The sequence below is a fragment of the Poromitra crassiceps genome (genome assembly GCF_964638095.1).
Source record: "Poromitra crassiceps genome assembly, chromosome: 16".
Classification (NCBI taxonomy): Eukaryota; Metazoa; Chordata; class Actinopteri; order Beryciformes; family Melamphaidae; genus Poromitra; species Poromitra crassiceps.
The window spans coordinates 18,826,453-18,840,180 of NC_139645.1; the positions used below are offsets into that span (position 1 = coordinate 18,826,453).

At 41.3% G+C, this 13,728-nt stretch overlaps 1 protein-coding gene across 1 annotated transcript in view; it reads left to right on the top strand.

Annotated features, from left to right (window-relative positions):
* The first annotated feature begins 945 nt into the window (after positions 1-945).
* The window catches only part of LOC310791304 (uncharacterized protein), a 221,587-nt gene continuing 208,804 nt past the window's right edge, over positions 946-13,728 (top strand). The window contains exons 1-3 of the mRNA XM_083652991.1: positions 946-1,061; positions 1,245-1,396; positions 11,826-11,945. Coding sequence (XP_083509117.1) covers positions 1,269-1,396; positions 11,826-11,945 — 248 coding nt within the window. The 5' untranslated portion in view covers positions 946-1,061; positions 1,245-1,268. The remainder of the gene's footprint in view (positions 1,062-1,244; positions 1,397-11,825; positions 11,946-13,728) is intronic.

The window sequence follows — 13,728 nt, forward strand, 5'->3', positions numbered from 1 at the left end:
GGCTGCTTTCTTCAGAGTTAGGTCACTGGTCATCTGTAGTTTCAGTGAAAGATCCTTGTCCCGTATTCCAATCACAAGTCTGTCACGTATCTCCTCCTCCTTTTCGGAGAAGTCGCAGTACGCTGCCAGGTCGTACAGGTGCCTTATGTATTGTTCGACAGACTCTCCCGTCTCTTGCGGGAGTGGAAACGTGCTCGCTCGAATATCACGTTACGCTTCGGCACGAAAATGTCCATCAAACAGTGCCAACAACATGAGGTCGTATGCATTAACATCATCTCCTTCTAAGCCGAATGATTTATACACTTGTTCAGCTTCTGGTCCCATGGAGTATATCAGCGCACAAACTTGGACGTCTTTTGCCTCTTTATTTAGCTTCGTCGCAACCCGCTACCTTGCAAATCGTTGCTTCCAATCCGGCCAGTCTCCCGGCTTGGCGAAGTTGAACTGGTCCGGCGCCGAAAACTTTGCCATTTTTTCAAGCTTTAGCCTCCGACAAACTCTCTTCCGAGTACTTGTACCGTGTCTGCGTCACTTCTGACACCATGTGAAGTGTTGTTCTTTGTCTAAACACTTATAACTAGAGGCGAGAGGCGACTGTTCCACTTAGCATTGCTCTTGTTTATTTTCAGCATGACAGGTCTGTTTTACTCTGCACATGTCTCACGTAAAGTGCCACGTGCCGCCTTTGCGTCACTGTCGTAAAACATTGAACCGGCTTACGCCACACCGTGGGTGACCACAGAGGGGCGCTGATGCACCTGTTCTACAGATTTCAGCACCTGACTGACAGTATCCACCCGACATTACAGCCAGCTGAGGATCTGCTTGAAGATGCAATTCTCATTCAAGACAAGTGTTGATAAAAAAACAGTAATGAATGAAGCTAGAATAAAATTGTGTGTGTGTGTGTGTGTGTGTGTGTGTGTGTGTGTGTGTGTGTGTGTGTGTGCGTGCGTGCGCGCGCGCGTGTCACATTGAAATAGCACGGTGGACAGTAAGAGCGGTGGGGGTTGATGGCCAGACGTTTGCCGGAGTTCGATTGCCAGCGTTTCTAAACCGTGAGTCACATAAAAAACACACACATGACCAAACCATTTCCCTAACCTGAACCAAGTTGTTTTAATTGCCCAAATATAACTGTTTACCCCCCCTCACCCCCAGTATAACTGGTTTACCTCTGACTGACTGAAGTGTACAAGTGAGAAAATAACTAAAGCTTATTTGTATAACACCTTTCACAGATACAAGATCACAAAGTCCAGAAGATGAGGAAGGAGGAGGAAGAGGATGGCAGAGCAGAGTCTCCAGTACCCAGCTGTCTGTCTATGAAGACTGACTGGTCTAAAGATGAACCTCCATCCTTCAGTAATGGACCTGGACCTTCAGACACAAGGTAAGAAGACTGTTATACTGTAATGAAGAAATGTGGTTTGATAACCTACACGATTGCACTGAAAACTACAGAGACAAGGAGTGACCATAGGGAGAAAAAACACATTTTATGGAGGACAAGATATACAGTATATTTCACTTCCTGGATGTGGGTCAGACCTGACGTCAGTTTGGCTGGATTCATGCACACAGAAGACATTTTATTCCCTAAATGTTTTGTTTTTCATTCCTCCTAATTAAAACCTCACATCAATTATCCCAAAAAGCAGAGTCGTTGTGTTTGATCACCTCTGAAAACATGTTGCCTTTTCTTTTGATTTGCAGAGGTCAGTACCACAGACAGAGAGCAGAGTCTCCAGTACCCAGCTGTCTGTCTATGAAGAGTGACTGGTCTAAAAATGATCCTCCAGACTTCAGTAATGAACCTGGACCTTCAGACACAAGGTAAGAGGACTGCCATACTGTAAGCCGACCTGATGGAATATGATTCAATGAGATTGTATTCATGAAATCAAGCTAGTAGTGAAGATATGAAGGAATACTGGAAAGAGCAAAATACAGGCTCATTGCTATTTGAGTAGAAAAAAGACTATTATTTAATTCACTAAGAATAAGATACCAATAAAATTAGATACATTTAAATGATCTCTGTAGGGAATTTGGATCAATGGATCGACAAATAATATCAAGATATAGAAAAGCAAAATAAAATATAAGCCACAGTGAAGCACATGGGTGGAATTAAATATAATGCAACTGACAATCCCAAACACAACAAGCATTTGATGTGTGATAAGATGGAAACTGTTTGTCCCTATGAAACCAAATATCAAAGCCTAAAACAGCTTATTAGTTACTTAAAACAATGCCTCCTTGGTCTCATCACATCATTATTAGCTCTCACATTTTGTTCACACAGTGTTAAGATACATTTATCAGTCAAATCCTACATACTGAGGTCATCATAGTTATCAACTTCTGGATCAATAGATATAACGAGAAACAGTCAATTAGGAAAGGGGAGGGGACTTAAATGACACGGTCAATCAACCGGAAAGCCTCTCCTGAGTCAAACAAGTCATCACTCATGTCAATGTGAGTTTGGATCAACAGATAGATACAGATGATGAAAACCAGCCTGGCAAAATGTGTAGAAATGTCTGCAACAGATGACAGACTGACCTGTTCTACCACTAGAACATAACAAGGCCAAGAAACATGAATGAAAAGTATGTACAATATGAAAGTATTAATACATACAGTACACAGTATACATTTTTTACCGAGCTTCCGACCAGAGTGGCGCTGTTGAGCGTTGTGACGGCTGGGCTCTAAGCTGGAAAAAATAATATCACCAGCACAGACTTCACATGAAAAGAGGCATTTATGAGCAGCGTCGAGCTTTCTAACCCCGACGTTGAGAAGCTATGAACCCTTCTTCTCAAGTATGTGGCTTTGAAATGTTTCAGTGACACTTGTAAATACGTGTGTATCGATTATTTAGACAGCTTGGGAGCCAGAGTCACAGGCAATTTTATGTACGGAGATGGGACTCTTGTAGGTTAAACAATGACGTTATACCTGGAAAGAGGAGTAACGGGGCTAGGAGCCTACCTGATCAAACTGGAGTAATATTGATGAAGGGGAGATGTTGTGTTGTGTCATTCAGAATAGTTTCCTTCACTGTTGCTTCACACTATGAGAGAACTGTATTCATAAAGCAAGCTTGTAGTGTGCTGATCCAATATCAGTATCGAGTGCCGATACTGACATCATTCACAAATCACATATCAAACTGATGTTGCTGACCCTTAGTCCCGCCCTCCTGAGCCTTAGTCCCGCCCTCCTGACCCTTAGTTAGTTTGTGTTTGACCTGCTTTTCTACAAAGTTTAGTGCAAATGTGTTCATAACTTTTTGAGATGAAACAAACAAACAAACGGACAAACGGGAGTGAAAACATAACCTCCCAGTCAACTCTGTTGGCGGTGGTAACTATAACATTTCTCAACAAAACTCTAATGGCCCATTTCCACCGCTGGTATTAGCGCGGCCCTGCCCAGCTCGTCTCGCTTCTTTGTCTCATTCCACCGATCAAAAACCTGGACAGCCTGGGTTGAGTCGGGGTTGAGTCGTGCTAGTTTTGGTCCCTGCTTTGTTGAGGTTCCAGGGCTGTGGACCCGGTACCATACGGTGACGTGAAAACACTGCAGACGACTGATTGGTCAGGCAGAATTGTGTTTACTGTATCTACTGTCAATGCTGGATACCAGTTTAGTGGGGCTTACCTTCTCTTCTGTTATTTCCATCAGACTTTTGTGTTGCTGCCTTCGGCTCTGGTGAAATAAAATCGATCTCCTTGCTCAGCTTTAACATGACGGTGGTTTTCAATTGTTTTGAGAGAGGAAAAAGTCAGCTGTCAGCTCCGCTAGACCGGAGGCGGGGGTTTAGCGAAGCCGCGGTCTTGCCTGGCCGAGTGGCCGCCGGGGTAGAGGCTTCCCCTCTGCCCCGTAGCGTAACCCCCGTCCCTCATGCAGCAAATGCTTGTAAATAACATCAGATTGATATCCATTCTCCTGGCCGATGGTCTTATTTGCACCTGTATTTCATAACCAGTTTAAAAGTTCTGTGTATGGATTTAACTTTAACGTTATACATTATACCCTACTTGGGCTATGGGCGGAGGCCAGATATGCGGTCGCTATGACGACCAGGTGTGGGCGGAGGCCAGATATGCGGTCGCTATGATGACCAGGTGTGGGCGGAGGGCAGATATGTGGTCGCTATGATGACCAGGTGTGGGCGGAGGCCAGATATGTGGTCGCTATGATGACCAGGTGTGGGCGGAGGCGAGTTAACTTGCTGTGGAAGCAGAAGTCTATATCAAGTAGAGTGGAGTAAGGCAGGTAAGAGTAGAGCCGTACTGTGCTGTTATATGTGGTGGAAATAAACCATATGAATATCAAAGTACATGTATAATCTAAACAAATAAAATAGAAATCAACAAATGAAGAAAATAGTAGAATATGAGGACAAAACATTAATTTAAATTTGTTTGTCTTAACTAGGACTAATGATATGTATCAAACATTTTTTTCCAGAAGTCAGTACCACAGGCAGAGAGCAGAGTCTCCAGTACCCAGCTGTCTGTCTATGAAGACTGATTGGTCTAAAGATGATTTTCTAGACTTCAGTAATGAACCTGGACCTTCAGACACAAGGTAAGAGGACTGGTTATACTGTAATGAGGAAATGTTATTTGATAACCTCCACTGTTGTACTGAAAACTACAGAGCCCAGGAGTGACCATAGGGAGAGAAAACATGTTTTATGGAGGACAAGATATAGAAGAAGGTGCTCATGAAATACATTTCACTTCCTGGATGTGGGTCAGACCTGCTGTCAGTTTGGCTGGATTCATGCAGAAGACATTTTGTTCCCTCAATTTATTGTTTTTCATTCCTGCTAATCCATCATGTTTTCACACAAAATAATTATGTTGCCACAATTAAGACGTCACATCATCACATCATCACACACAAGTATCCCAAAAAGCAGAGCTGTTGAGTTCGACCACCACTGAAAACATGTTGCCTTTTCTTTTGATTTGCAGAGGTCAGCACCACAGACAGAGAGCAGAGTCTCCAGTACCCAGCTGTCTGTCTATGAAGACTGACTGGTCTAAAGATTTTCCTCCACACTTCAGTAATGAACCTGGACCAAGGTAAGAGGACTGTTATACTGTAAGCCTACCTGATGGAATATGATTCAATGAGATTGTATTCATGAAATCAAGCTGGTAGTAAAGATATGAAGGGACACTGGAAAGAGTAAAATACAGGCTCATTGCTATTTGTGTAGAAAAAAATACTATTATTTAATTCACTAAGAATAAGAATAAGATAACAATAAAATGAGATAAATTTAAATGATCTCTGTAGGGAATTTGGATCAATTTGAGCGACAAATAATATCAAGATATATAAAAACTAAATAAAAAATAAGCTACAGTGGGTAGAATTAAGCAATATCACACGAGAGGGAGTGCTGTTGTTGGCTAATATCGGCACTGCTGTGATTCGGTCGTAGGCACGAGGCCGTAGGCCGAGTGCCTAAGAGTTTGTGTTTGACCTGCTTTTCTATAAAGTTTAGTGCAAATCTGTTCATAACTTTTTGAGATGAAACAAACAAACAAACGGACAAACGGGAGTGAAAACATAACCTCCCAGTCAACTCTGTTGGCGGTAACTATAACATTTCTCAACAAAACTCTAATGGCCCATTTCCACCGCTGGTATTACCGCGGCCCTGCCCAGCTCGTCTCGCTTCTTTGTCTCATTCCACCGATCAAAAACCTGGACAGCCCGGGTTGAGTCGTGCTGCTTTTGGTCCCTGCTCTGTTGAGGTTCCAGCGCTGTGGACCCGGTACCATACCGTGACGTGAAAACACTGCAGACGACTGATTGGTCAGGCAGAATTGTGTCTACTCTATCTACTGTCAATGCTGGATACCAGTTTAGTGGGGCTTATCTTCTCTTCTGTTATTTCCATCAGACTTTTGTGTTGCTGCCTTCGGCTCTGGTGAAATAAAATCGATCTCCTTGCTCAGCTTTAACATGACGGTGGTTTTCAATTGTTTTGAGAGAGAAAAAGTCCGCTGTCGGCTCCGCTAGGCCGGAGGCGGGGGGTTTAGCAAAGCCGCGGTCTTGCCTGGTGAGAGGCCGCCGGGGTAGAGGCTTCCCCTCTTCCCCGTAGCGTAAGCCCCGTCCCTCGCACATGTAAATAACATCAGATTGATATCCATTCTCCTGGCCGATGGTCTTATTTGCACCTGTATTTCATAACCAGTTTAAAAGTTCTGTGTATGGATTTAACTTTAACGTTATACATTATACCCTACTTCGGCTATGGGTGGAGGGCAGATATGCGGTCGCTATGACGACCAGGTGTGGGCGGAGGGCAGATATGCGGTCGCTATGACGACCAGGTGTGGGCGGAGGGCAGATATGCGGTCGCTATGACGACCAGGTGTGGGCGGAGGCCAGATATGTGGTCGCTATGATGACCAGGTGTGGGCGGAGGGCAGATATGTGGTCGCTATGATGACCAGGTGTGGGCGGAGGGCAGATATGCGGTCGCTATGACGACCAGGTGTGGGCAGAGGCCAGATATGTGGTCGCTATGATGACCAGGTGTGGGCGGAGGGCAGATATGCGGTCGCTATGATGACCAGTTGTGGGCGGAGGCGAGTTAACTTGCTGTGGAAGCAGAAGTCTATATCAAGTAGAGTGGAGTAAGGCGGGTAAGAGTAGAGCCGTACTGTGCTGTTATATGTGGTGGAAATAAACCATATGAATATCAAAGTACATGTATAATCTAAACAAATAAAATAGAAATCAACAAATGAAGAAAATAGTAGAATATGAGGACAAAACATTAATTTAAAGTTGTCTGTCTTTACTAGAACTGATGATATGTATAAAAAATTTGTGTTTCCAGAAGTCAGTACCACAGGCAGAGAGCAGAGTCTCCAGTACCCAGCTGTCTGTCTATGAAGACTGACTGGTCTAAAGATGATTTTCTAGACTTCAGTAATGAACCTGGACCTCCAGACACAAGGTAAGAGGACTGGTTATACTGTAATGAGGAAATGTTATTTGATAAGCTACACTATTGTAGTGGAAACTACAGAGACCAGGAGTGACCATAGGGAGAGAAAACATGTTTTATGGAGGACAAGATATAGAAGAAGGTGCTCATGAGATACATTTCACTTCCTGGATGTGGGTCAGACCTGCTGTCAGTTTGGCTGGATTCATGCAGAAGACATTTTGTTCCCTCAATATATTGTTTTTGTATTGTATTGTATTGTATTGTATTGTATTGTTCCTGCTAATTCATCATGTTTTCACACAAAATAATGATGTTGCCACAATTAAAACGTTACATCAATCATCCCAAAAAGCCGAGCGGTTGAGTTCGACCACCTCTGAAAACATTTTGCATTTTCTTTTGATTTGCAGAGGTCAGCAGCACAGGCAGAGAGCAGAGTCTCCAGTACCCAGCTGTCTGTCTATGAAGAGTGACTGGTCTAAAGATTTTCCTCCACACTTCAGTAATGAACCTGGACCTTCAGACACAAGGTAAGAGAACTGTTATCCCATAAGCCTACCTGATGGAATATGGTTCAATGAGATTGTATTCATGAAATCAAGTTAGTAGTAAAAATATGAAGGAATACTGGAAAGAGAAAAATACAGGCTCATTGCTATTTGAGTAGAAAAAAAGACGACTATTTCATTCACTAAGAATAACAATAAGATAACAATAAAATGAGATAAGTTTAAATTATCTCTGTAGATTTGGATCAATTGAGCAACAAATAATTTCAAGATATATAAAACTAAATAAAATATAAGCTACAGTGGGTGGAATTAAATATAACACAACTGACAATTGCAAACACAACAAGCATTTAATGTGTGATAAGCTGGAAACTGTTTGTCTCTATGAAACCAAATATCAAAGCCTAAAACAGCTTATTTGTTACTTAAAACAATGCCTCCTTGGTCTCATCACATCATTATTAGCTCTCACATTTTGTTCACACAGTGTTAAGATACATTTATGAGTCAAGTCCTACATACTGAGGTCATCATAGTTATCAACTTGGGATCAATAGATATAATGAGAAACAGTCAATTAGGAAAGGGGAGGGGACTTACATGACACGGTCAATCAACCGGAAAGCCTCTCCTGAGCCAAACAAGTCATCACTCATGTAAATGTGAGTTTGGATCAACAGATACAGATGATGAAAACCAGCCTGGCAACATGTGTAGAAATGTCTGCAACAGATGACAGACTGACCTGTTCTACCACTAGAACATAACAAGGCCAAGAAACATGAATGAAAAGTATGTACAATATGAAAGTATTAATACATACAGTATAAAAACAAAGGAAAACATCAACACTAGAGGGCACTCTGTAGAATACATACCTCCACCAACCTTTCTACAGAGTTTTGTGATGTTACGTGAATCCATTTGAAATGTAGGTGTCTTTTTGTGATTGGCCACACCGTCTTTTTGCCAGTGGGCGTGCAAAGTACATGTACATGCATAATCTATGATAATAATCTAAACATAAGAAATAATCTAAATAATCTAAACAAATAAAATAGAAATCAACAAATGAAGACAATAGTAGAATATGAGAACAAAACATGAATTTAAAGTCACTAGAAGTGAGGTCTCCAGACCAAATTTCAAGCAGAAGGCCGCTCATGCATAATCCGATCACCCCCTGACGTCAGTCAAGTTCTAGTATGACGTGGTCAGTCAAAGTCCTAGTATGACCTCTGCAATGACGTCAGATATGACGTCAGTTAATTCTCATATATATAGCAAGGGTTCTACGTCACCTCTCTCTCTCTGGCTGATCATAGCAGCAGCTAGCTTCACGGCAGTCCATCTCCCTTGAAGCCATCCTCCGAAGCGTTGTTTTGCCCCACCCACCTCCCCAGTCTGCCACCAACGAGTCTTGACTCCTGATCCCCCACGGGGGGGGGGGGGGGGGGGTCTCCAAGCCTATGCAGATGCCCTCCTCTTGCCTCAAGAGCAGCGCCACTGGCCAATGGAGTCATGCGCCAAAGTATTTGCCATGCATGCCGATTGCTAAATAAAGTTTGTTAAATCCTACCAACTGGCCTCTCATGATTGAACTAATGATATGTATCAAACATTTGTATTTCCAGAGGTCAGCACCACAGGCAGAGAGCAGCGTCTCCAGTACCCAGCTGTCTGTCTATGAAGAGTGACTGGTCTAAAGACAATCCTCCACACTTCAGTAATGAACCTGGACCTTCAGACACAAGGTAAGAGGACTGTTATACTGTAATGAAGAAATGTGGTTTGATAACCTACACTATTGTACTGAAAACTACAGAGACAAGGAGTGACCATAGGGAGAAAAAACACGTTTTATGGAGGACAAGATATATAGTATATTTCACTTCCTGGATGTGGGTCAGACCTGCCGTCAGTTTGGCTGGATTCATGCACACAGAAGACATTGTATTCCCTCAATTTTTTGTTTTTCATTCCTCCTAATTCATAATGTGTGCACACAAACTAATTATACAATTAAAACTTCACATCAATTATCCCAAAAAGCAGAGTCGTTGTGTTTGATCACCTCTGAAAACAAGTTGCCTTTTCTTTTGATTTGCAGAGGTCAGCACCACAGGCAGAGAGCAGAGTCTCCAGTACCCAGCTGTCTGTCTATGAAGACTGACTGGTCTAAAGATTATCCTCCAGACTTCAATAATGAACCTGGACCTTCAGACACAAGGTAAGAGAACTGTTATCCCATAAGCCTACCTGATGGAATACGGTTCAATGAGATTGTATTCATGAAATCAAGCTAGTAGTAAAAATATGAAGGAATACTGGAAAGAGAAAAATACAGGCTCATTGCTATTTGAGTAGAAAAGAAGACGATTATTTCATTCACTAAGAATAACAATAAAATAACAATAAAATGAGATAAGTTTAAATTATCTCTGTAGATTTGGATCAATTGAGCAACAAATAATTTCAAGATATATAAAACTAAATCAAATATAAGCTACAGTGGGTGGAATTAAATATAACACAACTGACAATTGCAAACACAACAAGCATTTAATGTGTGATAAGCTGGAAACTGTTTGTCCCTATGAAACAAAATTGCCTAACACAGCTTTTTAGTTACTTAAAACAATGCCTCCTTGGTCTCATCACATCATTATTAGCTCTCACATTTTGTCCACACAGTGTTAAGATACATTTATGAGTCAAGTCCTACATACTGAGGTCATCATAGTTATCTACTTGGGGATCAATAGATAACGAGAAACAGTCAATTAGGAAAGGGGAGGGGACTTAAATGACACGGCCAATCAACCGGAAAGCCTCTCCTGAGTCAAACAAGTCATCACTCATGTCAATGTGAGTTTGGATCAACAGATACAGATGATGAAAACCAGCCTGGCAAAATGTGTAGAAATGTCTGCAACAGATGACAGACTGACCTGTTCTACCACTAGAACATAACAAGGCCAAGACACATGAATGAAAATATGTACAATATGAAAGTATTAATACATACAGTATAAAAACAAAGGAAAACATCAACACTAGAGGGCACTCTGTAGAATACATACCTCCACCAACCTTTCTACAGAGTTTTGTGATGTTACGTGAATCCATTTGAAATGTAGGTGTCTTTTTGTGATTGGCCACACCGTCTTTTTGCCAGTGGGCGTGCAAAGTACATGTACATGCATAATCTATGATAATAATCTAAACATAAGAAATAATCTAAATAATCTAAACAAATAAAATAGAAATCAACAAATGAAGACAATAGTAGAATATGAGAACAAAACATGAATTTAAAGTCACTAGAAGTGAGGTCTCCAGACCAAATTTCAAGCAGAAGGCCGCTCATGCATAATCCGATCACCCCTTGACGTCAGTCAAGTTCTAGTATGACGTGGTCAGTCAAAGTCCTAGTATGACGTCTGCAATGACGTCAGATATGACGTCAGTTAATTCTCATATATATAGCAAGGGTTCTACGTCACCTCTCTCTCTCTGGCTGATCATAGCAGCAGCTAGCTTCACGGCAGTCCATCTCCCCTGAAGCCGTCCTCTGAAGCGTTGTTTTGCCCCACCCACCTCCCCAGTCCGCCACCAACGAGTCTTGACTCCTGATCCCCCACGGGGGGGGGGTCTCCAAGCCTATGCAGATGCCCTCCTCTTGCCTCAAGAGCAGCGCCACTGGCCAATGGAGTCATGCGCCAAAGTATTTGCCATGCATGCCGATTGCTAAATAAAGTTTGTTAAATCCTACCAACTGGCCTCTCATGATTGAACTAATGATATGTATCAAACATTTGTATTTCCAGAGGTCAGCACGACAGGCAGAGAGCAGCGTCTCCAGTACCCAGCTGTCTGTCTATGAAGAGTGACTGGTCTAAAGACAATCCTCCACACTTCAGTAATGAACCTGGACCTTCAGACACAAGGTAAGAGGACTGTTATACTGTAATGAGGAAATGTTATTTGATAACCTACACTATTGTACTGAAAACTACAGAGACAAGGAGTGACCATAGGGAGAAAAAAACACATTTTATGGAGGACAAGATATACGGTATATTTCACTTCCTGGATGTGGGTCAGACCTGCCGTCAGTTTGGCTGGATTCATGCACACAGAAGACATTTTATTCCCTCAATTTTTTGTTTTTCATTACTCAAAATTCATAATGTGTGCACACAAACTAATTATACAATTAAAACTTAACATCAATTATCCCAAAAAGCAGAGTCGTTGTGTTTGATCACCTCTGAAAACATGTTGCCTTTTCTTTTGATTTGCAGAGGTCAGTACCACAGACAGAGAGCAGAGTCTCCAGTACCCAGTTGTCTGTCTATGAAGACTGACTGGTCTAAAGATTATCCTCCACACTTCAGTAATGAACCTGGACCTTCAGACACAAGGTAAGAGAACTGTTATCCCATAAGCCTACCTAATGGAATACGGTTCAATGAGATTGTATTCATGAAATCAAGTTAGTAGTAAAGATATGATGGAATACTGGAAAGAGAAAAATACAGGCTCATTTATATTTGAGTAGAAAAAAAGACGATTATTTCATTCACTAAGAATAAGAATAAAATAACAATAAAATGAGATAAGTTTAAATTATCTCTGTAGATTTGGATCAATTGAGCAACAAATAATTTCAAGATATATAAAACTAAATAAAATATAAGCTACAGTGGGTGGAATTAAATATAACACAACTGACAATTGCAAACACAACAAGCATTTAATGTGTGATAAGCTGGAAACTGTTTGTCCCTATGAAACAAATATCAAAGCCTAACACAGCTTTTTAGTTACTTAAAACAATGCCTCCTTGGTCTCATCACATCATTATTAGCTCTCACATTTTTTTCACACAGTGTTAAGATACATTTATGAGTCAAGTCCTACATACTGAGGTCATCATAGTTATCTACTTGGGGATCAATATATATAACGAGAAACAGTCAATTAGGAAAGGGGAGGGGAATTAAACGACACGGCCAATCAACTGGAAAGCCTCTCCTGAGTCAAACAAGTCATCACTCATGTGAATGTGAGTTTGGATCAACAGATACAGATGATGAAAACCAGCCTGGCAAAATGTGTAGAAATGTCTGCAACAGTAGACAGACTGACCTGTTCTACCACTAGAACTAGGGCTGGGTATCGTTCTAAATTTTTCGATATTGATACCGTTTCGATACTTAGATTTCGATACCGGTTCCTGAACGATAATTTTTTTCGATACCAATTTTTAGAAAAATCCATTTTAACAAAAATAAAACTGCATTACATATTGAAATTATTTTACAAATCTTTAGTTTTCCCCCCATCTTAAGTTTTACAGCAGAAAAAAATAAAACCTACTGTATTTAACATAACTTTAAGTTCTCTAAACTTATTGCTGTCCCTACAAAAAATATTGGAGTACTACAAAGGAAAGAAATGTAAAATAAATAAATCAGTGGAATAGTTTTCAGTGCAAAACAGAGAGTTGCAGATCAGTGTTTAATGCTCACTGATGCAACAGAACTCTATTCTTGTCCAAACTGATGAGATGGATCCACTTCATGCATGGAAGACTAGTTGAGCATTGACTAGCCTATCAATAATGGCACAAAGTGAATCCCATTTATATTCAACAAACTATCATGACATCAGCGTTTATTAACGAGTTGCTAAAAATACATAATGGGCGATAACTGCCCGCTTGCACATAACGTTAACGCTAATTAATTAAACATCTAACGCTAGCGTTGCAGATCAGTGTTTAATGCTCACTGCTGCAACAGAACGTCATTCTTGTCAAATCTGATGAGACAGCTCCACTTCATGCATTCACTGACTAGCCTATCAATATAATCGCATGTACATTCAACAAACTATCATGACATCAGCGTTTGTTAACTCATTCTCTGCCAAAGACGTACCCGGACGTACTTTTAACAATGGCGTTCTGTGCCAAAGACGTACTCGGACGTACTTTCATGTTTTGGCTGTTTACATTACATCAGACACTTTCCCAGCCTGTGACATTGTTTCAGGTCAAACTGATAAAAGGAACCCGCTAGTTTAGTATTTATGGGTGGAGCCTGTGGTCGAAACAGAGTCCGACTCAGAGTTCTCGGATGGCGACGATGGCGAGGAAGACGCCGGCGTTTTTGTTGTTGCTCCACGACGGAGCGCCATGGC